At 64.1% G+C, this 25,406-nt stretch overlaps 1 protein-coding gene across 1 annotated transcript; it reads left to right on the top strand.

Annotated features, from left to right (window-relative positions):
• On the top strand, positions 1-25,406 carry POLR2A (RNA polymerase II subunit A). The gene is made up of 29 exons (XM_039500003.1): positions 1-185; positions 4,279-4,411; positions 4,652-4,788; positions 5,394-5,567; positions 7,520-7,801; positions 8,334-8,495; positions 9,033-9,253; positions 9,346-9,478; positions 10,386-10,510; positions 10,719-10,929; positions 11,016-11,225; positions 12,244-12,412; positions 13,342-13,436; positions 14,411-14,614; positions 15,936-16,158; positions 16,589-16,772; positions 17,274-17,445; positions 17,852-17,957; positions 18,678-18,883; positions 19,126-19,350; positions 19,435-19,681; positions 20,040-20,140; positions 20,230-20,334; positions 21,552-21,734; positions 22,475-22,678; positions 23,126-23,312; positions 23,648-23,761; positions 23,895-24,044; positions 24,134-25,406. The coding sequence occupies exons 1-29, from the start codon at positions 96-98 to the stop codon at positions 25,288-25,290; spliced, it is 5,910 nt and encodes a 1,969-aa protein (XP_039355937.1). The 5' UTR covers positions 1-95; the 3' UTR covers positions 25,291-25,406.

Below are 25,406 nucleotides of genomic sequence, written 5' to 3'. Positions count from 1 at the left end.
GGGAAGCGCGGGAAAGGAGTGGGGGAGGGGGGCGACGGTTGCTGCCCGCCGGAGGAGGCCGCCGCGGCGCGCGCGGCCGCGTCACGTGATCCGCCATGCACGGGGGGCCGCCCTCCGGGGACAGCGCGTGCCCGCTGCGCACCATCAAGCGCGTGCAGTTCGGCATCCTCAGCCCCGATGAGATGGTGGGTGCCCGGGGGGGGGGGGTGCATTGCATTGCATTGCACAGCTTCGCGCGCTGCGGGGGCGGGGGGGCTCTGCATTGCACCAGCGAATTCATTGGAGAGGGGGGCGTTGTGGGGGGGTGTGCATTGCACGGCTCCGTGCTGTCTGGGGGTGCCTGGGGGCTTGTGCATTGCACAGCTTGGTGCTATCTGGGGGGTTGTGCATTGCACAGCTTAGTGCTATCTGGGGGTGCTGGGGGGTTTGTGCATTGCACGGCTCCGTGCTATCTGGGGGTGCCTGGGGGCTTGTGCATTGCACAGCTTGGTGCTATCTGGGGGCTTGGAGGCTGTGCCATGGAGGAGACAGTGTATTCTCACTGAAGTGTCTGGGGCTACGTTGGGGGTCTCTGCATTCACTAGGGGGGTGCATTGCACGGCTTAGTGCTATCTGGGGGTGCGTTGGGGCTTGTGCATTGCACAGCTTGGTGCTATCTGGGGGCTTGTGCATTGCACAGCTTGGTGCTATCTGGGGGCTTGTGCATTGCACAGCTTGGTGCTATCTGGGGGCTTGTGCATTGCACAGCTTGGTGCTATCTGGGGGCTTGTGCATTGCACAGCTTGGTGCTATCTGGGGGCTTGTGCATTGCACAGCTTGGTGCTATCTGGGGGCTTGTGCATTGCACAGCTTGGTGCTATCTGGGGGCTTGTGCATTGCACAGCTTGGTGCTATCTGGGGGTGCCTGGGGGCTTGTGCATTGCACTAGAGAGTGGTATTTTGGGGGAGCTTGGAGGCTGTGCCATGGAGGAGACAGTGCATTCTCACTGAAGTGTCTGGGGATACGTTGGGGGTCTGTGCATTCACTAGGGGGTGCATTGCACGGCTTAGTGCTGTTTGAGGGTGCATTGGGGGGGGTCTGTGCATTGATTGCATTAGAGAGTGCATTGCGCAGCTTAGCGCTATCTGGGGGTGGGTTGGGGGTCTGTGCATGGATTGCATTAGAGAGTGCCTTGCACAGCTTAGTGCTATCTGGGGGTGCGTTGGGGCTTGTGCATTGCACTAGAGAGTGGTATTTTGGGGGTGCTTGGAGGCTGTGCCATGGAGGAGACTGTATTCTCACTGAAGTGTCTGGGGATACATTGGGAGTTGGGGGTCTGTGCATTCACTAGGGGGTGCATTGCATGGCTTAGTGCTATTTGAGGGTGCATTGGGGTTGTGGGGGTCTGTGCATTGATTGCATTAGAGAGCATTGCACAGCTTAGTGCTATCTGGGGGTGCGCTGGGGTTGGGGGTCTATGCATTGAGTGCATTAGAGTGCATTGCACAGCTTAGTGTTATCTGGGGGTGCCTTGGGTCTTTGCACTGCACTAGAGAGTGCCTTGCACAGTTGAGTGGTATTTGGGGCTGAATGGGAGGTTAGGGGCTGTGCATTGCCAAGGGGGGGGCCTTGCACAGTGGAGTGGTGTCCGGGGGTGCATTGGACGTTGGGGGGCTGTGCATGACGCTAGGGGGTGTTGCACAGCGTAGTGCAGGGATTCTCAAACTTTCGTATTGGTGACCCCTTTCCCATAGGAAGCCTCTGAGTGCCACCCCCCCTTATAAATTAAAAAAAACTTTTTATATATTTAACACCATTATAAATGGGGCAAAGCAGGATTTGGGGTGGAGGCCGACCGCTTGCGACCCCCATGTAATAACCCCGTGACCCCCTGAGGCATCCCGACCCCCAGTTCACTATAAGGTGTATTGTACAGCAAAGTGGTATCTGCGGGTACAATGGAGTGCAGGAAGCAGTGTATTGCACTAGAGGGTGCATTGCACAGTGTGATGGTGTGTGAGGGCTGTGCACAATGTAACATTTGGGGGTGCATTGGGGGATGCTGTGTGTTGCACTGGGGGTGCATTGCACAGCATAGTTGTATCTAGCGAACGTACTGGAATGTGGTGAAAAGTGGGGTACAGCGAGTGAGGTGCTGTGCAGTGAAATAGGGGTACATACCGCACTGTAGTGTTATCTGGGGGCCTGCATTGCCCAGTGATGCTATTGGGGGGATGCATTGAAGTGAGGGACCATTGTGGGGTACTATGCAGAGTGAGGGGGGTGTACAGAGACCCGAGGCCTCTTCGGTAGTGTCTGCATTATACACGGGGTGTAGGCAATACATTTGGGGTGATGTGGTTTAGGGGGGTGTGTGTGGGGGAGTTGGGGAGCGCATATACTGGTGTCGGGGTACATGGATCAGCTGAGGGGTATGACATAACTGGGGTATTGAGGACACTTGGAAGCGAAGGACTCTTGTGGCTACATAACCTAATTAAGGGTGTGGAAAAGTGAGACCAAGTTTTGGGGGTGCTTGCGACTGGGATCATGGGGGGACAGCTGTGGAATATGGGCGGGGACAGGCAGATGTACGACTCAGCGCGAAATCGGATGTTTTGGGCAGTTTGTTCCCGGACTCAGGGAGCAACCTCGATCTTCGTAACACTTTTCCAGTGGTGGTGTTGGGGGACCTTTCACCCCGATTGCGTTGGCGTGCAGAGTTTTAATACACCGGGGGTGGAACTGGAGACAGACAGGGAACCGTGGTGCAAATATTTCTGGCTTAATTCCTTCGAAACGTTTTTGGGCGCAATTTGCAGAGCGTCGGATGAAAAGGTTCAGAGAAGGGCAACTGAAATGATTAGGGGTTTGCAACGGGTCCCATGTGAGGAGAGATTAAAGAGGCTGGGACTTTTCAGCTTGGAAAAGAGGAGACTAAGGGGGGATATGATAGAGGTGTACAAAATCACGAGTGATGTGGAGAAAGTGGATAAGGAAAAGTTATTTATTTATTCATTCCCATAATACAAGAAATCGGGGCCACCAAATTAAATGAATGGGCAGCAGGTTTTAAACAAATAAAAGGAAGTTTTTCACGCAGCGCACTGTCAACTTGTGGAACTCCTCGCCAGAGGAGGTGGTGAAGGCCAGGGCTAGGACAGCGTTTAAAAGAGAACTGGATAAATTCATAGCGGTTAAATCCATGAATGGCTATTAGCCAGGATGGGTAAGAATGGTGTCCCCAGCCTCTGTTCGTCAGAGGATGGAGATGGATGGCAGGAGAGAGATCACGTGATCATGACCTGTTAGGTTCACTCCCTCTGGGGCACCTGGCATTGGCCACTGTCTGTAGACAGGACACTGGGCTAGATGGACCTTTGGTCTGAGCCGGTACGGCCGTTCTTATGCTCAGATCGATTTGAAAGTGACGCCGGCAATGCGATTTGAAAAAAAAATCAATTTCAAACCGTTTCAGGTGCAGGACCTCCGCTCGAATCCTGCCAAATTTTGTGATCTTCCAGCCACCGTTCAATGTTTTTTCCTCCGCGGGGGAAATTGGCCGTACGAAAAGCCAGCTGTGCTCAAATACCCGAAATGGTCTGAGCGCCCGTTGTCCTGGCGCGGTAATTTTGAAGCGCTGTTCGCGGCGAAGGCAGGTCGAAAAATCGTAACCGAAAAATCTAGTCGGAGGCGAGTGCTGGTATTGAAGGAGTTTTCAGAAAGTTTTTGACACAGGGTCACGCGTAGCAGCTCACAATATAATCAGTTAGCTCTTACAACGGCCAATCGGAAGAGGTTTTGGGATGGATCCTTAATTTTTCTTAGCCCTTGCTGCTAAAATGCGGTCGGTAAACAATGCAAAGTTACCAGCTCCTTGGCTTACTGGGAGCCGCTGATATAGCTTTCTGGAGATCCTGATCTGATTTAGTTGGAAAGCCCCGGCAGGTTAATTGTAGGTTGGTGCTGGGCGTGGGAGGCGTAGCCGATGCAAATTAACCTGTGGAACTCCATGCCACGTGAAGTGGAGGCAGTCGTTGCAAACGGCGAGGTGTTGACAGGAATCGTAGCCCGGGTTTCATAAGGGGTGAATTGTCGTGCTTTGGGGCGTTGCTGGAGACAGGATATTGGGATAGAGGTCGGAGCCACCATAATCCAGAAGATCTCCGGATGCAGTGTCACCCAGGCTGACAGCCCACCCTGTGCTGCCATGCCGGTGCCTGCCTCAGTTTCCCCTGGGCGTGGTGCCGCTTCCCGCCCCAGCCTGACCCTCCGTTTCCGTTTTGCCACCCTCCCAGAAACGGATGTCGGTGACGGAGGGGGGGATCAAGTACCCCGAGACGACGGAGGGGGGCCGCCCCAAGCTGGGGGGCTTGATGGACCCCCGGCAAGGAGTGATCGAGAAGACGGGCCGGTGCCAGACGTGTGCGGGTGAGACCGAAAGCCCTCGCTCCTGAGGGCAGTGTGGGGCGGGATCCTTGCCCCCCCGAGCCAGCCTGTCCCTACCCTGGGGCCGGATGGGAGCCGGCGCCCCCTAGAGATGACAGGCCCCATTCCCCGCCCCCCAAGACCCAAACATTCCCAGGCGGGCACCTGCCGGGTTGGCCACCTGCGTGGGTGTTTCTGGGGTGCCGTGGCCGCGGCGCTCACCGGGGGCCGCTCTCCCTGCAGGGAACATGACGGAGTGCCCGGGCCACTTCGGCCACATCGAGCTGGCCAAGCCCGTCTTCCACGTGGGCTTCTTGGGGAAGACCATGAAAGTGCTGCGTTGCGTCTGCTTCTTCTGCTCCAAGCTGCTGGTGGACTCGGTGAGCCGACCCCGCTCCCCGCGGGGGGGGGGCAGTACAATTGTCCCCCCCGGAACTCCATCCCCTCCCCACCCTGAGCCAAGTCCCTCCTCCGCTCCCACTTGCTCTGTAAGACCATAGATCAGTGGTCTCCAAATGTTTGAGGGTCACCCCCCTGTTAGCCCGGTCCACGCCTGGCGGGGAGCGAGGACGCAGATGGGTAAGGGGGCCGAGGCTGCAGCGGGGGGTGGATCTGGGACCGGGAGGCTCCAGGGTGGGGCTGGGACGTGAACAGGGCTGGGGGCAGAGGCGGAGCCTCTTAGGGGGCAGGGGCAGGGACGTGGCTCGGAGGTGGGGTGGGGGAATGGGGATGGGTAAGGGGGCTGAGATGTGGCTGGGGATGGGAGCGGAACAGAGCTGCGGGCAGGGAGGGGCTAGGTGGCGCTCCCTCCCCACCCTTGTGGGGGCTGGCCCGCCCCCCAGACGTTCCTCCATGCCCCCCACACTTTGGGGACCTCTGCCGTAGACCCATCCCCTGGGGGGGACCCATCACCACCCACCTCGCCCCGGCGATCTCGGGGTTCCCTGGGTCACCCCCCCGCCGTGTGTCTGCCCCCCTGCTGCAGAACAACCCGAAAATCAAGGACATCCTTGGCAAGTCGAAGGGGCAACCCAAGAAGCGCCTGACCCACGTGTACGACCTTTGCAAAGGCAAGAACATCTGCGAAGGCGGGGAGGAGATGGACAACAAGTTCGGGGTGGAGCAGCCGGACGGCGACGAGGACCTGACCAAGGAGAAGGTAGAGAGGGTGCCACGGGGTTGGGTCAGAGAACCCCCCCCCTTGGGAACTGCCCCCTGATGCGCTGAGGCGCCCTCTGAGCCCGTTTCCCTGCCAGCTTGGGACTCCAGAACCCTGCCTGGCTGTGCCAGACACGCCGGCCTGCTGCAACCCACACCCAGGCCTGAACCCAAAGCTTTGCTTGCTCTGGGTTAACGAATAAGCAAAAGGGATTTTTATCAAGCATAAAAAGGAGGATTTAAGAGGTTCCAGGTCATAACAGCTGGAACAAAGCAAGTCACCAAGCGAAATAAAACAAAACCCGCACGTCTAAGCCTAATACATTAAGAAACTGAATACAGGTAAATCTCGCCCTCAGAGATGTTCCAATCAGCTTCTTTTACAGACTAGACTCCTTCCTAGTCTGGGACCGATCCTTTCCCCTCGCACAGCCCTTGTTTCAGCTCAGGCGGTAGCCGGGGGGGGGTTTCTCGTGACTGCATCCCCCTGTGTTCTGTTCCACCCCCTTACATAGCTTTTGCACAAGGCGGGAATCCTCTTCCTAAACGGAAAAGCACCGGGTTAAAGATGGCGTCCAGACCCGGTGACGTGGTCACATGGCACTGTAAGATTTCATTACCCACTTGCCAGCATACAGGGAAACTGAGGCCTGGGCTACACTAGCTGGGGGGTGGCGGGGTTCGAACTAAGATACGCACCATCAGCTAGAAGTCGAAGTATCATAGCTCGACTTCCCTGGCCGTCCTCACGGCGGCGAGTCGACGGGCGCGGCTCCCCCGTCGCTGCCGCTTCCTCCTCCCGCCGAGGTGGAGTGCGGGCGTCGATTCGCGGATGGATGCGTCGCGTCCCGACGAGACGCGGTGCATCGATCCCCGATGCGTCGAACGCTGGCATAGACGTACCCTTGCAAGTAAACAGAGCCCCGTACAACCAATCGTCCTGGTGAACGGGAGCCGTCGAGATGCCAAGCCACCGTTAACGGCCCACACTTTGCATAATTACAGGGAGTTATATTTCATGTTCCTAGTTTCCGAGACAAGACTGATACATTCATACAAATCGGATGAGCACACTCAGCAGCAGGGCCGCCCAGAGGATTCCAGGAGCCTGGGGTCTTTGGCACCGGGGGGCCCCCTCTTGGCGGTAATTCGGTGCCGGAGGGGCCCCCTCTCGGCGGTAATTCGGTGCCGGAGGGGCCCCCGCTTCGGCGGTAATTCGGGGCACTTCGGCGGTAGGTCCCGGAACGGAAGGGCCCGCCGCCGTCGAATTACCGCCGAAGACCTGGCTGCATTTCGGTGGCGGGTCCCACTTCGGGGGTAATTCGCCGGCGGGGGGTCCTTCCGCCCCGGAGCGGAAGGACCCCCCGCCGGCGAAGACGGGGAGCGGAAGAAGCTCCGGGGGCCCGGCCCTGCAAGAGTTTTCCGGGCCCCCCAGAGCGAGTGAAGGACTCCGCTCCAGGGGCCCCGAAAAACTCTCGTGGGGGCCCCTGGGAAAGCATTGCATGCTGGGACGTTGTACCCCATGCGCTGTCAGCCCAATTTCGGAAAAGATGGAACATTGCCTGCTGGGATTTGTAGTTTTTTTTTAATTACGATGGACCACTGCCTGCTGGGATTTGTAGTTTTTTTATGATGAAGCACTGCATGCTGGGATTTGTGGTCTTTGTGGGCCTCTTGTGATGGTGCATTGTGTGCCAAATCCCAGCATGCAATACAGAGACGACAAATCCCAGCATGCAATGCTGCACTTGCCGCCCCCCCCCCCCCCGGCAGCCCTGCTCAGCAGATCATAAGCTTTGTAATCATCCCGTACAAGAGACGTTTTGCACGAAGCATATTCCACTTGCATCATATTCACACCTATTAGCGTATTTTCAGAACATCGTATCGGGTCACGGAGGGACCCCGCTGGGCCGGCCCTGACCCCGGGACTCCCTCCCTCCCCCTCCGCAGGGTCACGGCGGCTGTGGGCGGTACCAGCCCCGCATCCGGCGCACCGGGCTGGAGCTCTACGCCGAGTGGAAACACGTCAACGAGGACTCGCAGGAGAAGAAAATCCTGCTCAGCCCCGAGCGGGTGCACGAAATCTTCAAGCGCATCTCGGACGAGGAGTGTTTCATCCTGGGCATGGAGCCCAAGTACGCCCGGCCCGAGTGGATGATCTGCACCGTCCTGCCCGTGCCCCCGCTCTCCGTCCGGCCCGCCGTGGTCATGCAGGGCTCGGCCAGGAACCAGGTCGGCCCCGGGTGGCAGTCGGGACTCCTGGGTTCTCTGCCCGGCTCTGGGAGGGGAGTGGGGGCTGGTGGGTTAGAGCTGGGGGGCTGGGAGCCAGGACTCCTGGGTTCTCGGCCCGGCTCGGGGAGGGGTGTGGGGGCTGGTGGGTTCGTGCTGGGGGGGTGGGAGCCAGGACTCCTGGGTTCTCCCCCCGGCTCTGGGAGGGGAGTGGGGGCTGGTGGTTAGAGCAGGGGGGCTGGGAGCCAGGACTCCTGGGTTCTCCCCCCGGCTCTGGGAGGGGAGTGGGGGCTGGTGGGTCAGAGCAGGGGGGACTGGGAGCCAGGACACCTGGGTTCTCTCCCCGGCTCTGGGAGGGGAGTGGGGGCTGGTGGGTCAGAGCAGGGGGGGCTGGGAGCCAGGACACCTGGGTTCTCTCCCCGGCTCTGGGAGGGGAGTGGGGGCTGGTGGGTTAGAGCAGGGGGGGCTGGGAGCCAGGACTCCTGGGTTCTCTCCCAGGGCTGTTCCCTGACTCCTGCTGTCTCCCCTCTCTCAGGACGACCTGACCCACAAGCTGGCGGACGTGGTGAAGATCAACAACCAGCTGCGGCGCAACGAGCAGAACGGGGCGGCCGCCCACGTCATCGCCGAGGACGTCAAGTTGCTGCAGTTCCACGTGGCCACCATGGTGGACAACGAGCTGCCCGGCCTGCCCCGGGTGAGGCTGGCTCCCCTAGGGGGGTTGGGAGCCTGGCAGTGCTGTGCATGCTGGGATTTGTAGTTTTTTTTATTATGATGGACCACTGCATGCTGGGATTCGTAGTTTTTTTTAACCATGAAGCTTTGCATGCTGGGATTTGTGGTCTTTGTGGGCTGCTTGTGATGGTGCGCCAAATCCCAGCATGCAATACAGAGACGACAAATCCCAGCATGCAATGCTGCACTGGAAGCCAATCCAGAGACTATGTAGACCAGCATGTGCGGCCGAGTATTGCATGCTGGAACTTGTAGTTGGCTTGGCTTGTAATGGAGACTTGCATGTGGGGCGGTGTCCCTGCTGGGCCAATTGGCTCCGGTGCAGCATTGCATGCTGGGATTTGTAGTCTCCGGCTTGCCTTGGCTGCCCAGTGTGGCATGCTGGGACTTGTAGTCTTAATGATGAGGGTGGTTCCTGCATGCCCTGCTTTACCCAGGGTGGGGGTGCCCCCCCTTGCTCCGCTAATCTTAACCCCCTCCTTTCCCCCTCCCCCGGCAGGCTATGCAGAAATCAGGGCGTCCCCTCAAGTCCCTGAAGCAGCGGCTGAAGGGGAAAGAGGGGCGCGTGCGGGGGAACCTGATGGGGAAGCGGGTGGATTTCTCCGCCCGGACGGTCATCACCCCGGACCCCAACCTCTCCATCGATCAGGTGGGGGTGCCCCGCTCCATTGCCGCCAACATGACCTTCGCCGAGATCGTCACGCCCTTCAACATCGACAGGTGGGGCGGCCGGTGGGGCTAGGGGAGGGGAGGGCCCGGATCTCCCCCCTCCCCCACCCCAGCTAACGCCTCTGCCGCTCCCTCCACTGTAGGCTCCAGGAGCTGGTACGCAGGGGGAACAGCCAGTACCCGGGCGCCAAGTACATCATCCGAGACAACGGCGACCGCATCGACCTGCGCTTCCACCCCAAGCCCAGTGACCTCCACCTGCAAATCGGCTACAAGGTGGGCGTGGCCGGGGGGTGGGGGGCGGCTGCAGGCTGGGCCTGGGCCTGGCCCTGGGGAGTTGGAGCGCTCCCAGATGGGAGTCGGTGCCTGGCTTTCAGGGCAATAGGTTCCCCGATCTCCCAGAGAAACCTGCCCATCACCCCGGTGGGGGTTTCCATACCTTAAAAGGGGTGAGGGTTGTGTGGGGGGGGGTCTGATTGGGGAGGGGTGTATGGGGTCGGGCAGTTCGGGGTGGGATGGTGTGTGGTTCAGATTGGGGAGGGTATCGGGCGTGGTGGTTGGGGAAGGGTGTTGGGAGGTGGTCTCTGGGGAGGGTTGAGGATGGGGTCTCTGGAGTGGGAGGCTGTTGTGGGGAGGATGGGAGGGGAGATGGAGCGCCCCAGATGGGAGTCTGGGGTAGGAGGGTGTTGGGTGGATGAGGAGGGGTCTCAGGAGTTTGGCTGGGGAAGGGTGTGAGGGTGGGACAGGAGGCTTGGAAGGGGTGGGGATGGGATCTCGGGGTGGGAGCCTGGAGGAGAGGGGCAGGGTCTGTGGGGTGGGATCTTGGGGGTGGGAGGCTGGAGGAGAGGGGCGGGGTCTGTGGGGTGGGATCTCTGGGGTGGGAGGTTGGAGCAGGGGCGGGGTCTGGGCAGGGTGGGATCTCTGGGAGTGGGAGGCTGGAGATCTCTGGGGGTGGGAGGTTGGAGCAGGGGGGGTGGGGTCTGGGCAGGGTGGGATCTCTGGGAGTGGGAGGCTGGAGGAGAGGGGCTGGCTCTGGGCAGGGTGGGATCTCGGGGGGTGGGAGGCTGGAGCAGGGGGGCGGGGGCTGGGCAGGGTGGGATCTCTGGGGGTGGGAGCAGGGGGGTGGGGTGGGATTCCAGGAGGCCGGGGACCCGCCCCACTCACCCCCCCCGCCTCCCGCCAGGTGGAGCGACACATGTGCGACGGGGACATCGTGATCTTCAACCGGCAGCCCACGCTGCACAAGATGTCCATGATGGGGCACCGGGTGCGAATCCTGCCCTGGTCCACTTTCCGCCTCAACCTCAGGTGAGGGTCCCCTCCCCGCCCGGGTTCTCGATCCCCCCTCATCCGGGAGACCCCCCGTGTGGGTGGGAGCCCCCCAAGCTGTGGGCGGTGCCGGTGGAGCGAATGGGGCTCTGTTAACCCAGCCCCTGGCGCGACCCCGGCTTGCTCCCATGGGGGGGCTGATCTGCCAGGCACAGCCCCCCCTCACGGGCTCCCCTCTCCCCCCCAGCGTGACCACCCCCTACAACGCCGACTTCGACGGGGACGAGATGAACCTGCACCTGCCCCAGTCGCTGGAGACGCGGGCGGAGATCCAGGAGCTGGCCATGGTCCCCCGCATGATCGTCACCCCCCAGTCCAACCGGCCCGTCATGGGCATCGTGCAGGACACCCTCACGGCCGTCCGCAAGTTCACCAAGCGCGACGTCTTCCTGGAGCGGGTGAGCGGGCGCGAATCGCGGGGGGGTGGGGGCACGCTGGGCCGGGGGAGGTCTCCCCCTCCTTGACGCTGCCCCCTTCTCGCCAGGGTGAGGTGATGAACCTGCTGATGTTCCTATCCACGTGGGACGGCAAGGTGCCCCAGCCGGCCATCCTCAAACCCCGCCCGCTCTGGACGGGCAAACAGATCTTCTCCCTCATCATCCCGGGCCACATCAACTGCATCCGCACCCACAGCACCCACCCCGACGACGAGGACAGCGGGCCCTACAAGCACATCTCGCCCGGCGACACCAAGGTACCTGCCCGGGCCGGGGTGCCGGCTTCCCCCCCGGGGGTGCCGCTGAGCTGCAGTGCCAGCTCACCCCGAATCAGTGTCTCCCCATCAGCTCTCTGTGGGAGGACTCCGCTAGGGGGATCCCCAGCGCTCCTGTGCGTGTGAACCCCGACTTATATTGGCTTGCGCTGTACGGAGCGATCTGCACCGCGCGAGCTCGGAAAACTCGCCCCCTCTCTCCTGTGGCGGGAGATGCCAACGGGGGGGTTGAAATGAACCAGAAATCAATGGATTTCACGCCGAGAGGTGGATTTGAATATAAACTGGCCATCAGGAAGTGTAGCCTTGAAATTAGACGAAGGTTTCTGACCATTAGAGGAGTCAAGTTCTGGAACAGGCTTCCGAGGGGAGCAAAAGACGTATCTGGCTTCCAGACGAAGCTTGATAAGTTTATGGAGGGGATGGGATGGCCTAATTTTGGCAATGAATTGATCTTTGATTATTAGCAGGTAAATAGGCCCAATGGCCTGTGATGGGATGTTAGATGGGGATGGAATCTGAGTTAATTCAGAGAATTCTTTCCTGGGTGTCTGGCTGTTGAATCTTGCCCGCATGCTCAGGGTTTAGCCGATCGCCATATTTGGGGTCGGGAAGGAATTTTCCTCCAGGGCAGATTGGCAGAGGCCCTGGGGGTTTTCCGCCTTCCTCTGCAGCATGGGGCAGGGGTCACTGGCTGGAGGATCCTCTGCACCTTGAGGTCTTCAAACCCCGATTTTGAGGACTTCAGTAACTCAGACAAAGGTTTTGATACAGGAGTGGGTGGGTGAGTCCAGGAGGTCAGACTAGGTGATCGTAATGGCCCCTTCTGACCTTCAAGTCTGTGATTCTATGATCCTATGAATTGATCATACGGGATCGCGAACAGATCAAGGCAGATCCCTTGAGTATAGCACCAGGGCGCAGGGTTATCTTGCGAGGTTCCTCCACCTCGCCACGCTTGGCGACATCCTACAGCCGATCCGACCGCCTCTCCCGCCAGGTGATCGTGGAGAACGGGGAGCTGATCATGGGCATCCTGTGTAAGAAATCGCTCGGCACCTCGGCCGGCTCCCTGGTCCACATCTCCTACTTGGAGATGGGGCATGACACCACCCGCCTCTTCTACAGCAACATCCAGACGGTCATTAACAACTGGCTGCTCATTGAGGGTGAGTCCGTGCGGGGAGCTTCCCGCCCCCGAGTGCCTGCTCCAGCGCCTTGCTGGCTGCTGCTACGTGCTATGGGGGTGACCGGGGGTCCCCCGTCGGCCTGGGCACAGCGCGAACTCGCCCCCCCGCCCCCGGGACAGAGATCGGGGTCCCGTCGGGCCGGGCACCTCACAGAGGGAGATAATCCGTGCACAGGACGCCTTCCGGTCTGAGACAAAGGGGGATCGCCCGATGTCAGGAAGGACCCTGATTCCCAGCCCCCACTCCCCGCCCAGAACGGGGGAGAGAATCCAGGCATCCTGGCTCCCAGCCCCCTCTGCTCTAACCACCAGCCCCTGCTCCCCTCCCAGAGCCGGGGAGAGAACCCAGGCGTCCTGGCTCCCAGCCCCCCTGCTCTAACCACCAGCCCCCACTTCCCTCCCAGAGCCGGGGAGAAAACCCAGGCGTCCTGGCTCCCAGCCCCCCTGCTCTAACCACCAGCCCCCACTTCCCTCCCAGAGCCAGGGAGAGAACCCAGGAGTCCTGGCTCCCAGCTCCCCCTGCTCTAACCACCAGCCCCACTTCCCTCCCAGAGCTGGGGAGAGAACCCAGGCGTCCTGGCTCCCAGCCCTCTCTGCTCTAACCACCAGCCCCCACTTCCCTTCCCAGAGCTGGGGAGAGAACCCAGGCATCCGGGCTCCCAGCCCCCCTGCTCTAACCCACCAGCCCCCACTCCCCTCCCAGAGCTGGGGAGAGAACCCAGGCGTCCGGGCTCCCAGCCCTAGCCTACACTGCTGCTTTTCTGGAGGTGGGACCCCAGGTCTGTCATGTGCCTTGGGAGTCCAGAAACCCTCCCTGCCCATTCCTCGTGGGTGGGTCCTGCTGGGGCCGGCCCGGGGCTCAGCAGGACGGGGTGGGGGGCCGGATCTGACTACACTGTCTCCCCCCAGGTCACACCATCGGCATTGGGGACTCCATCGCTGACGCAAAGACCTACCAGGACATTCAGAACACCATCAAGAAAGCCAAGCAGGACGTCATAGAGGTGCCAGGGATGTGGGGGGCGGGATCAGGGGACACAGTGGGGGACGGGGGAGCTGGCCTGGCCCCTTTGTGCCGGGGTTTGGGAGGGCAGTGGGCATCTGCGTTTTGGGGCTTGAGGGGGGTGTTGATGGGTTTGGGGGGACAGTGGGGTCGGGGGGCTGTGGGGGTCTGCGATTTGGAGAGCAGTGGGGCTGGCGTTTGGGGAGCTGTTGAGGACTGAGGAAGGTGGGTTTGGGGGCAGTGGGGGCTGGGTTTGGGGGCAGTGGAGGTGTGGAGGCTGGGTTTTGAGGGGCTGGATTGAGGGCATGGAGGTGGGGGTTTGGGGGCAGTGGGGGCTGGGTTTTGGGGACTATGCAGGGGTTGGGTTGTGGGGTCAAGGAGGCTGGGTTTCAGGGGGCTGTGGGGGTCTGCGATTTGGAGAGCAGTGGGGCTGGCGTTTGGGGAGCTGTGGAGGACTGAGGAAGGTGGGTTTGGGGCTGTGGGGGTCTGCGCTTTGGCGAGCTGTGGGGCTGGCGTTTGGGGCGCTGTGGAGGACTGAGGCAGGTGGGTTTGGGGGCAGTGGAGGGGTGTGGAGGCTGGGTTTTGAGGGGCTGGATTGAGGGCATGGAGGTGGGGGTTTGGGGCGGTGGGGCTGGGTTTTGGGGACTATGCAGGGGTTGGGTTGTGGGGGCAAGGAGGCTGGGTTTCAGGGGCCATGGGGGCTGGCTCTGGGGGCAGTGGAGGGCTGGATGTGAAGGGGTGTGGAGGCTGGGTTGTGGGGGGCTGGGTTTGGGGGCAATGGAGGGGTGTGGGGGCTGGGTTTTGGGTTGGGGGCTGAGTCTGGGGGAAGTGGAAGCTGGCTTTGGAGTGGGGGCAGAGTCTGGGGGAAGTGGGGGCTGGGTTTCAGGGGACCTCGTGGGGTGGCGGGGGGGGGGGGCCTGGAAGCGGGCTCTGGGGACCCCGCGCCCCCCGGCGCTCACCCCGCCCCCCCCCCAGGTGATCGAGAAGGCTCACAATAACGAGCTGGAGCCCACGCCGGGCAACACGCTGCGGCAGACCTTCGAGAACCAGGTCAACCGCATCCTGAACGACGCCCGCGACAAGACCGGCTCCTCCGCCCAGAAGTCCCTGTCCGAGTACAACAACTTCAAATCCATGGTGGTGTCGGGCGCCAAGGGCTCCAAGATCAACATCTCCCAGGTGGGCGCTGCCGGCCGAGCTGGGGCTAGAACCTGTGGACAGGCTGCTGCCTCGGTGCCTTGCTGCTGGGAGTGGGTGGGGCCTTCCCTGAGCCCCTCCCCCTGGGTTGGGAAGGTGGGCGGGGCCTTCTCTGAACCCCTCCCCCTGGGTTGGGAAGGTGGGAGGGGCCTTGTCCCAGCACCACCCGCTGGGTTGGGAAGGTGGGAGTGGGCGGGGCCTTCCCTGAGCCCCTCCCCCTGGGTTAGGAAGGTGGGAGGGGCCTTCTCTGAATCCCTCCCCCTGTGTTGGGGAGGTGGGAGGGGCCTTCTCTGAGCCCCTCCCCCTGGGTTGGGAAGGTGGAAAGGGCCCTGGGTGGGGAAGGTGGGAGTGGGAGGGGCCTTCTCTGAGCCCCACTCCCTAAGGTAGGAGGGGCCTTCTCTGAGCCCCTCCCCCTGGGTTGGGAAGGTGGAAAGGGCCCTGGGTGGGGAAGGTGGGAGTGGGCGGGGCCTTCCCTGAGCCCCTCCCCCTGGGTTGAGATGGTGGGAGGGGCCTTCCCTGAGCCCCTCCCCCTGGGCTGGGAAGGTGGGAGGAGCCTTCTCTGAGCCCCACTCCCTAAGGTAGGAGGGGCCTTCTCTGAGCCCCTCCCCCTGGGTTGGGAAGGTGGAAAGGGCCCTGGGTGGGGAAGGTGGGAGTGGGCGGGGCCTTCTCTGCTGAGCCCCTCCCCCTGGGTTGGGAAGGTGGGAGGGGCCTTGTCCCAGCACCACCCCCTGGGTTGGGAAGGTGGGAGGGGCCTTCTCTGCTGAGCCCCTCCCCCTGGGTTGGGGAGGTGGGAGGGGCCTTCTCTGAGCCCCACCCTCTGGGTTGAGGTGGTGGGAGGGGCCTTCTCCCAGCCCCACCCCTTGGTTGGGGGAGGGGCTCTCTTCCAGTCCCGCCCACCCAGTGTTAGTTTATCCCCTTGCCCCCAGCCTCCCTGTAGGATCTGTGGGGCTGGGGGTGGGGAGGGAAGCAGCATGCCCCCCCCCACAGACAGATTTGGGGAACCGCGTGCGCGGAGCCGGGAGCTGGGGCCGCCCCTCCGTCGGGCCCCTGGGGAACCCCCAGCATGGGAATCAAGCCGGCCCCTCGGTCCCAGGTGCGGATCACGGTCGGTAGAGGGGCTGTGAAGTCCCCCGTCACAATGGGGGGGCTGATCTCAGTCTGTGGGGCTCCATCCCGGGGGCCAATGGGCGAGAGCTGAGACGGGTGGGGGGCTGGGTGAAAAGGGGGAGACCCAGTCCCGGCTTGGGGCTGGGACGGGGGTCGGCACCGGGGTGACTCTCCCCCCCTTTCTCCCCCCCCCCAGGTCATTGCCGTGGTGGGGCAGCAGAACGTGGAGGGGAAGCGCATCCCGTTCGGGTTCAAGCACCGCACCCTGCCCCACTTCATCAAGGACGACTACGGGCCGGAGAGCCGGGGCTTCGTGGAGAACTCCTACCTGGCCGGCCTGACGCCCACCGAGTTCTTCTTCCACGCCATGGGCGGGCGCGAGGGCCTCATCGACACGGCTGTCAAGACGGCCGAGACCGGTGAGCCGCGGCCCCCGGTGGGGGGGGCACTGTGGGGCGGGGCAGGGGGCGCCCTCGCACTGGGATGCCGCGGCAAGCTGCAAACCCCTCCAGGTCCTGCGCTCACGCAGACGTTCGCGCCCAGCTGAGCTTCCCTGATGGTGCCTGTGCAAGAAAAAGCCCCCCCAAAAAATCGGGACATCTCCAGGCGGGACCCCCGCTTCAGTCCTGGTTCCCCAGGCAGGTGTCGAGTTGTGGGGGGGCGTCCCCCTTTTTTGAGTGTTTTTTCCAGCTTGCTGGAAAGATCCTTCGCCCGAGTCAGTGTCGCTTGTGTACTGAGAACTCGTGGGGGGTGAATATGGGGGTGCCAGGGTGCTGCTTGGGGGTATCTACCGGGCAGTGCCCAAGATGTTTGCCCCCCCAGCTGACACCCCAACTTCCCCCTCCCCAGGGTACATCCAGCGGCGGCTGATCAAATCCATGGAGTCGGTGATGGTGAAATATGACGCCACCGTGCGGAACTCCATCAACCAGGTGGTGCAGCTGCGCTACGGCGAGGACGGGCTGGCCGGGGAGAGCGTGGAGTTCCAGAACCTGGCCACCCTCAAGCCCTCGAACAAGGCCTTCGAGAAGAAGTGAGCGAACCTCGCCCTGGGCGTGTGGGGCGCTGTTTCCCCCCCGCCCCAGAGGTGGCCGCATCTCGGCGCCGGGCAAGGGGTCCCTGGGTAACCGGCCGCCCCGCCCCAGAGGTGGCTGCATCTTGGCACCGGGCGAGGGGTCCCCGGGTAACCGGCCGCCCCGCCCCAGAGGTGGCTGCATCTTGGCACCGGGCGAGGGGTCCCCGGGTAACCGGCCGCCCCGCCCCAGAGGTGGCTGCATCTCAGCGCCGGGCGAGGGGTCCCCCGGTAACCAGCCACCCCGCCCCAGAGGTGGCTGCATCTCAGCGCCGGGCGAGGGGTCCCCGGGTAACTGGCCGCCCCGCCCCAGAGGTGGCTGCATTTTGGGGCAGAAGCTGTGCATTTGGGAGTACGGGTGGGGAAAGGTTTCAGAGGGAGGGGTGTGAGGGAGCAGCTCCCATGGGTGGGTGTGTGGGGACCCCCCCCCCAGCTCTCACCCCTGGCCCTTCGCCCCCCCAGGTTCAAGTTTGACTACACCAACGAGCGGGCGCTGCGGCGCACCCTGCAGGAGGAGATGGTGAAGGACATCCTGAGCAACGCGCACATCCAGAACGAGCTGGAGAGGGAGTTCGAGAAGATGCGCGAGGACCGCGAGGTGCTGAGGGTCATCTTCCCGACCGGCGACAGCAAGGTGAGCGGGACCCAGGAGTCCTAGCCCCCCCGCTCTCACCCACTCCCCTCCTAGAGCCGGGGAGAGAACCCAGGAGTCCTGGCTCCCAGCACCCCTGCTCTAACCACCAGCCCCCACTCCCCTCCCAGAGCCAGGGAGAGAACCCAGGAGTCCTGGCTCCCAGCCCCCCTGCTCTAACCCACCACCCCCACTCCCCTCCCAGAGCCGGGGAGAGAACCCAGGTGTCCTGGCTCCCAGCCTCCTCAACCACAGCCCCCTCTCCCAGAGCCGGGGAGAGAACCCAGGTGTCCGGGCTCCCAGCCCCCTGCTCTTGACTCTAAACCTCAGGACCCGGCGGTGTGGGGGGAGGCTCTGGGTTGTTCCATGTGCTGAGCCCCCGTTTCCCCCCCACACCCCCCCCCCCCAGGTGGTCTTGCCCTGCAACTTGCTTCGCATGATCTGGAACGCCCAGAAGATCTTCCACATCAACGCCCGGCTGCCCTCCGACCTGCACCCCATCAAGGTGGTGGAAGGTGGGTCCCGCCCCACGGCATGCTGGGACAGCCAGCCCCACGGCATGCTGGGACAGCCGGGGGGGAGGGGTGCGTTTCTGTGCAGGGACCCTGGAACTGACCTGGGGATGCCAGTCTGGGGCGGGGCGGAGGGGTACCATCCCTGGAGGAGTCCTGGTCCGATCCAGTGCTGGGGTGGGGGTGACTGGACTGGAAGGGGCCCATGGACTGGTTTCATCGGGAGGGGAGGATATTGGCTCCAGGGGCCTGTGGGTCGATCCGGGGGTGGGGGGGGTGCCAGTCTGGAGGGGCCCAGATCTGATCTGGGGGGTGCTGACCTGTGGGCGGGGGGTGCTGGCCTGGAGGGGCCACGGTCTGATTCAGGTCCAATTTGGCGCGGTCCGGGGTCCAATTCGGGGGGTGGGGAGTGGGTACTGGCCTGTGGGGGTCTGATCTTGTCTGAACTGGTTGGGGGGGGGGGGTGGGAATGGGCAAATATGGGGAAGGGAAGTGTCCCAGCTTGGGGGAGGGGCAGGGCCAGGGGGAAAAGTGTCCTGGCCTGGGGAGGGTGCGGATCTGGGGGTGGGGGAGTGTCCGAGCTCAGGGTGTGGGGGCGGATCCAGGGGCCAGGGGGAGTGTCTTGGCCTGAGGGGGGGCACATCTGGGGGTAGGGGGAACCCCGGGTGGCTCTGTGGGCGCTGGGGTGACCCCTGGGGCGCGTCTCACGCTGTGTCCTCCCAGGCGTGAAGGAGCTGAGCAAGAAGCTGGTGATCGTGAACGGGGACGACCCGCTGAGCCGGCAGGCCCAGGAGAACGCCACCCTCCTCTTCAACATCCACCTGCGCTCCACGCTCTGCAGCCGGCGCATGGTGGAGGAGTTCCGGCTCAGCGGCGAGGCCTTCGACTGGCTGCTGGGCGAGATCGAATCCAAGTTCAACCAGGCCATCGTAAGCGCCGGGGGGCTGGTGTCGGGTGGGGGGCAGCTGGCCTAATGCAGGACAGGAGGGGGGGACATGATGGGCCCGTCCAGGCGGGACGCCGGGGTAGATGGGCCCGTCCAGGCGGGACGCCGGGGTAGATGGGCCCGTCCAGGCGGGACGCCGGGGTAGATGGGCCCGTCCAGGCGGGACGCCGGGGTAGATGGGCCCGTCCGGGCGGCTCTGACGCCGTCTCCCGCCCCCTCCTGCAGGCTCACCCGGGCGAGATGGTGGGCGCCCTGGCGGCCCAGTCGCTGGGCGAACCCGCCACCCAGATGACCCTGAACACCTTCCACTACGCCGGCGTCTCGGCCAAGAACGTCACGCTGGGCGTGCCCCGGCTCAAGGAGCTGATCAACATCTCCAAGAAACCCAAGACGCCCTCCCTCACCGTCTTCCTGCTGGGGCAGTCGGCCCGGGACGCCGAGCGGGCCAAGGTAAGGCCGGGGGGCTCCGGTGTCGCACGGGGGGACGGGACGCTGCGTGGGGTCCCCCTCACCCCGTCTGTCCCCCACCCCCAGGATATCCTGTGCCGGCTGGAGCACACCACCCTACGCAAGGTGACAGCCAACACCGCCATCTACTACGACCCCAACCCGCAGAGCACGGTGGTGGCCGAGGACCAGGAGTGGGTCAACGTCTACTACGAGATGCCCGACTTCGACGTGAGCCGCATCTCGCCCTGGCTGCTGCGGGTCGAGCTCGACCGCAAGCACATGACCGACCGCAAGCTCACCATGGAGCAGATCGCGGAGAAGATCAACGCCGGTGAGGGGACATAGGGGGCCGGTCTCCCCCCCCCCACCACCTCCAAAGTGGCAGGAGCCTTCATGCCATCCCAGCCAGGGGGGGCAGAGATGTGTTCCTCACCCCCCCCGCCCCCCAATAGCTCTGCTTTGAAGCAGATTCCAATCCTCTCTCATGCTTCAGGGCTCCGGCCTACAGGGGTCAGGAAGCATTAATGCAAAATTAGACACACGTGGGGGTTCCCCCCCCCTTCCTCTGAACCTCACCCCACAGTGTGAGATGGGTTATGGGGCCGGGCGGCTCTCTGGGGAGAGGGGGGAGCGCAGGGGCATGGGGGTCTGACCCACGGCGCCGCTGACGGCTCCCCTCCCCGCCGCAGGCTTCGGGGACGACTTGAACTGTATCTTCAATGACGACAACGCGGAGAAGTTGGTGCTGCGGATCCGCATCATGAACAGCGACGAGAACAAGATGCAGGAGGTGGGTGCCTGGGTTGGGGGGCGGGGGGAGATGGGGGGCGGGGAGGCGTTGCCTGTCGCTAACCCAGCCCCTCTCCCCGCGCGGCGCAGGAGGAGGAGGTGGTGGACAAGATGGACGACGACGTTTTCCTTCGCTGCATCGAGTCGAACATGCTGACGGACATGACCCTGCAGGGCATCGAGCAGATCAGCAAGGTGAGGGGGCTCCGCAGGCCGGGGTGACAGGCCGGCCCCCGGGCATCCTGGGGAACTTGGCTAGAGCCCGGCTGGGCCGGCCCCAGGGCACCCTGGGTAACTTGGCTAGAGCCGCGGGGGGGGGGGGGGTGACAGAGCCAGGCTGGGCCGGCCCCAGGGCACTCTGGGTAACTTGGCTAGAGCCAGGGGAGTGGGGGGGGTTGACAGGGCTGGGCCTGCCCCAGGGCACCCTGGGTAACTTGGCTAGAGCCTGGCTGGGCCTGCCCCAGGGCACCCTGGGTAACTTGGCTAGGCCGGGGTGGGCCTGCTCCAGGGCACTCTGGGTAACTTGGCTAGAGCTGGTTGGGGGGTGATGACAGGGCTGGGCCGGCCCCAGGGCACCTTGGGTAACTTGGCTAGAGCCGGGGGTGGGGGGTGACAGGGCTGGGCCTGCCCCAGGGCACGCTGGGTAACTTGGCTAGAGCGGGTTGGGGGGTGATGACAGGGCTGGGCCGGCCCCAGGGCACCTTGGGTAACTTGGCTAGAGCTGGGTGGGGGGGGTGATGACAGGGCTGGGCCTGCCCCAGGGCACCCTGGGTAATTTGGCTAGGCCGGGGTGGGCCTGCCCCAGGGCACTCTGGGTAACTTGGCTAGAGCTGGTTGGGGGGTGATGACAGGGCTGGGCCTGCCCCAGGGCCCCCTGGGTAACTTGGCTAGAGCCGGGGGGAGGGGGGGGAGGTGGGGTGATGGGCTGGGCCTGTCCCAGGGCACTCTGGGTAACTTGGCTAGAGCCAGTTGGGGGGTGATGACAGGGCTGGGCCGGCCCCAGGGCACTCTGGGTAGCTGGGGGCGCTGTGCTGCAGGAGCCGGGTGAAGGGCTCAGTAGGGGGCGCTCTCCCCTCACTGCCCACCACCACCACGGATGTGAAACCAGGGTCCTCATCCGTGAAGGCCATCTCAGGGGGGAGGGAGATCCCGTTGGGTCACTCCCTGTCCTCCCCCTGTAGCTTCAGTCACGCCACGTCCGTCACTTCCTGTCCTAAACGGCCGGTACGAGGGCTGTGCAGCTGTTCAACCCCTCCCACGCCCCACCCCAGCACCAGCTGCATTTCCCCAAAGGGAGCCCCGGATTAACAGAGGTGGCTGCATCTCAGCGCTGGGCGAGGGGGCCCCGGCCGGCCCCCCGGGACGCAGCGTTGACCTGCCCTGTGTCTCCCCCCCCCCCCTCCGCCCCCCAGGTGTACATGCACCTGCCCCAGACAGACAACAAGAAGAAGATCATTATCACGGAGGACGGGGAGTTCAAGGCCCTGCAGGAGTGGATCCTGGAGACGGACGGGGTCAGCCTCATGCGGGTGCTGAGCGAGAAGGACGTGGACCCCGTGCGCACCACCTCCAACGACATCGTGGAGATCTTCACCGTGAGTCCGGACGCCTGGGTTCCCTCCCCGGCTCTGGGTGGGGAGGGGGGGCTGGGAGCCAGGACTCCTGGGTTCTCTCCCCTGCTCTGGGAGGGGAGTGGGGGCTGGTGGGTTAGAGCAGGGGGGTCTGGGAGCCAGGACTCCTGGGTTCTCCCCCCGGCTCTGGGAGGGGAGTGGGGGCTGGTGGTTAGAGCAGGGGGGTCTGGGAGCCAGGACTCCTGGGTTCTCCTCCCGGCTCTGGGAGGGGAGTGGGGCCTGGTGGTTAGAGCAGGGGGAGCTGGGAGCCAGGACTCCTGGGTTCTCCTCCCGGCTCTGGGAGGGGAGTGGGGTCTGGTGGTTAGAGCAGGGGGGCTGGGAGCCAGGACTCCTGGGTTCTCTCCCCGGCTCTGGGAGGGGAGTGGGGCCTGGTGGTTAGAGCAGGGGGAGCTGGGAGCCAGGACTCCTGGGTTCTCTCCCGGGTTCTGGGAGGGGAGTGGGGCCTGGTGGTTAGAGCAGGGGGAGCTGGGAGCCAGGACTCCTGGGTTCTCCTCCCGGCTCTGGGAGGGGAGTGGGGGCTGGTGGGTTAGAGCAGGGGGGCTGGGAGCCAGGACTCCTGGGTTCTCTCCCCGGCTCTGGGAGGGGAGTGGGGGCTGGTGGTTAGGGCAGGGGAGGTTGCGGGGAGACCCTGCAGTATCTGGGCCCGTTGCCCACCCCAGCCGAGGGGGCCCCATGCTAAGGGGGCTCCGGTGACCCCCCCCCAGGTGCTGGGCATCGAGGCAGTGCGCAAGGCCCTGGAGCGGGAGCTCTACCATGTCATCTCCTTCGACGGCTCCTACGTCAACTACCGGCACCTGGCGCTGCTCTGCGACACCATGACCTGCCGCGGGCACCTCATGGCCATCACCCGGCACGGGGTCAACCGCCAGGACACCGGCCCCCTCATGAAGTGCTCCTTCGAGGAGACGGTGAGCCGGGGCCCTCGGGCAGGGGGGGCGGGGTGGGGCGGCTCGAGGGGAGCTCCTGGCTTCTCCAGTCCTAACCCCTCCCAGCAGGGGGCGCTGGGGGGGCCGGCTCGGGGGGAGCTCCTGGCTTCTCCAGTCCTAACCCCTCCCAGCTGGGGGGAGCGGGGCAGCGGGGCTGGCTCGGGGGGAGCTCCTGGCTCCTCCAGTCCTAACCCCTCCCAGCTGGGGGGAGCGGGGCAGCGGGGCTGGCTCGGGGGGAGCTCCTGGCTCCTCCAGTCCTAGCCCCTCCCAGCAGGGGGCACTGTGGGGGCAGGACACGGGGGCTGACTATTTGGGGGGGCACCTGGGTACCCCAGTCCCAGCCCCTGCCAGCAGGGGGTGCTGTGGGGGGCTCCCGGCCCCTGCGTTCCCCGCCAGGAACAGCCCCTGACCCCCGGCTCCCCCCTGCAGGTGGACGTGCTGATGGAGGCGGCGGCCCACGGGGAGAGCGACCCCATGAAGGGGGTGTCGGAGAACATCATGCTGGGGCAGCTGGCGCCCGCCGGCACCGGCTGCTTCGACCTGCTGCTGGACGCCGAGAAGTGCAAATACGGCATGGAGATCCCCACCAACATCCCCGGGCTGGGCGTGGGCGTCCGTGAGTACCGCCCCCGGACGCCTGGGTTCCCGCCCCGGCTCGGGGGGCTGGGAGCCAGGACGCCTGGGTTCTCTCCCCGGCTCTGGGAGGGGAGTGGGGGCTGGTGGGTTAGAGCAGGGGGGGGCTGGGAGCCAGGACTCCTGGGTTCTCTCCCCGGCTCTGGGAGGGGAGCGGGGGCTGGTGGGTTAGAGCAGGTCGGGCTGGGAGCCAGGATGGCTTTGGTGGGGGGGGGGGGGTGGCTTCTTGCCCAGCCAGGGTGGGGGGGTTGATGTCACCTCTCCCCCTCCGTCACCCTGCTCCTCTCGGCTCTAATGTTCCGCTCTCCTTCCCCACAGCCACCGGCATGTTCTTCGGCTCGGCCCCCAGCCCCATGGGGGGGATGTCGCCCGCCATGACCCCCTGGAACCAGGGGGCCACCCCGGCCTACGGAGCCTGGTCCCCGAGTGTTGGTGCGTATGGGGGTGTGTGTGTGGGGCGGGGGGGGAGTTTATCCTTTGGCGGGCAGTGGATGGGTTCTGCTGTCCCCCCCTTACTCCCAGTCGGGGGTGAAATTAACCCACCCCTCTTTGTCGCCCCCCACAGGCAGCGGCATGACCCCCGGCGCCGCCGGCTTCTCCCCCAGCGCCGCCTCCGATGCCAGCGGCTTCAGCCCGGGTTATTCCCCGGCGTGGTCCCCCACCCCCGGCTCGCCCGGCTCCCCGGGCCCCTCCAGCCCCTACGTCCCATCGCCAGGTGAGTCTCGGGGCTTGGCCCGTGTCCCCCGCCCCCCGCCGCGCTCCCCCACCTCTAACAACCCCCTTTCCTCTTCCTCCGCCCTACAGGTGGGGCCATGTCTCCCAGCTACTCGCCGACGTCGCCGGCGTACGAGCCCCGCTCGCCCGGAGGGTACACGCCCCAGAGCCCCAGCTACAGCCCGACCTCCCCCTCGTACAGCCCCACGTCCCCCTCCTACTCTCCCACCAGCCCCAACTACAGCCCGACTAGTCCGAGCTACAGCCCGACGTCGCCTAGCTACAGTCCCACCAGTCCGAGCTACAGCCCGACGTCGCCCAGCTACAGTCCCACCAGCCCCAGCTACAGCCCGACGTCGCCTAGCTACAGTCCCACCAGTCCTAGCTACAGCCCGACATCGCCCAGCTACAGTCCGACCAGTCCTAGCTACAGCCCGACATCGCCCAGCTACAGTCCCACCAGTCCCAGCTACAGCCCAACATCGCCTAGTTACAGCCCCACTAGCCCAAGCTACAGCCCGACCTCACCCAGCTACAGTCCCACCTCGCCCAGCTACAGCCCAACCAGCCCCAATTACAGCCCGACTTCCCCCAACTACACCCCCACCAGCCCCAGCTACAGCCCGACGTCGCCCAGCTACAGCCCCACCAGCCCCAACTACACCCCGACCTCGCCAAACTACAGCCCCACCTCTCCCAGCTACAGCCCGACGAGTCCCAGCTACAGCCCGACGTCTCCGAGCTACTCGCCCTCCAGCCCCCGCTACACCCCGCAGTCGCCAACCTACACCCCCAGTTCGCCCAGCTACAGCCCCAGCAGCCCCAGCTACAGCCCGACCAGCCCCAAGTACACCCCGACCAGCCCCTCCTACAGCCCCAGCTCGCCCGAGTACACCCCGACCTCCCCCAAGTACAGCCCTACTTCTCCCAAGTACAGCCCGACCTCCCCCAAGTACAGCCCCACCTCGCCGACCTACAGCCCCACGACCCCCAAGTACAGCCCCACCTCGCCGACTTACTCCCCGACCTCCCCCGTCTACACCCCGACCTCCCCCAAGTACTACCCGAACACCCCCACCTACAGCCCCACCTCCCCCAAGTACAGCCCCACCTCCCCCACCTACAGCCCCACCTCGCCCAAGGGCTCGACCTACTCCCCGACCTCGCCCGGCTACAGCCCCACCTCGCCCACCTACAGCCTCACCAGCCCGGCCATCAGCCCCGACGACAGCGACGAAGACAACTGAGGGGGCGCAGTGCCTGGGTCCTTGCAGCTCAGGGGGTGAGAGCCATTTAAGGGAGGGGTGGGGGGTGGGCCAGGAGACCACCTGTTGCAATCAGGAGTGTCTGATTTTTTTTTGTG

The sequence above is a fragment of the Mauremys reevesii genome, linkage group 14 (genome assembly GCF_016161935.1).
Source record: "Mauremys reevesii isolate NIE-2019 linkage group 14, ASM1616193v1, whole genome shotgun sequence".
In the NCBI taxonomy this organism is placed as follows: Eukaryota; Metazoa; Chordata; order Testudines; family Geoemydidae; genus Mauremys; species Mauremys reevesii.
Note: the sequence above shows the minus strand (reverse complement) of the source record. Positions and strands in the feature narration are given on the sequence as shown.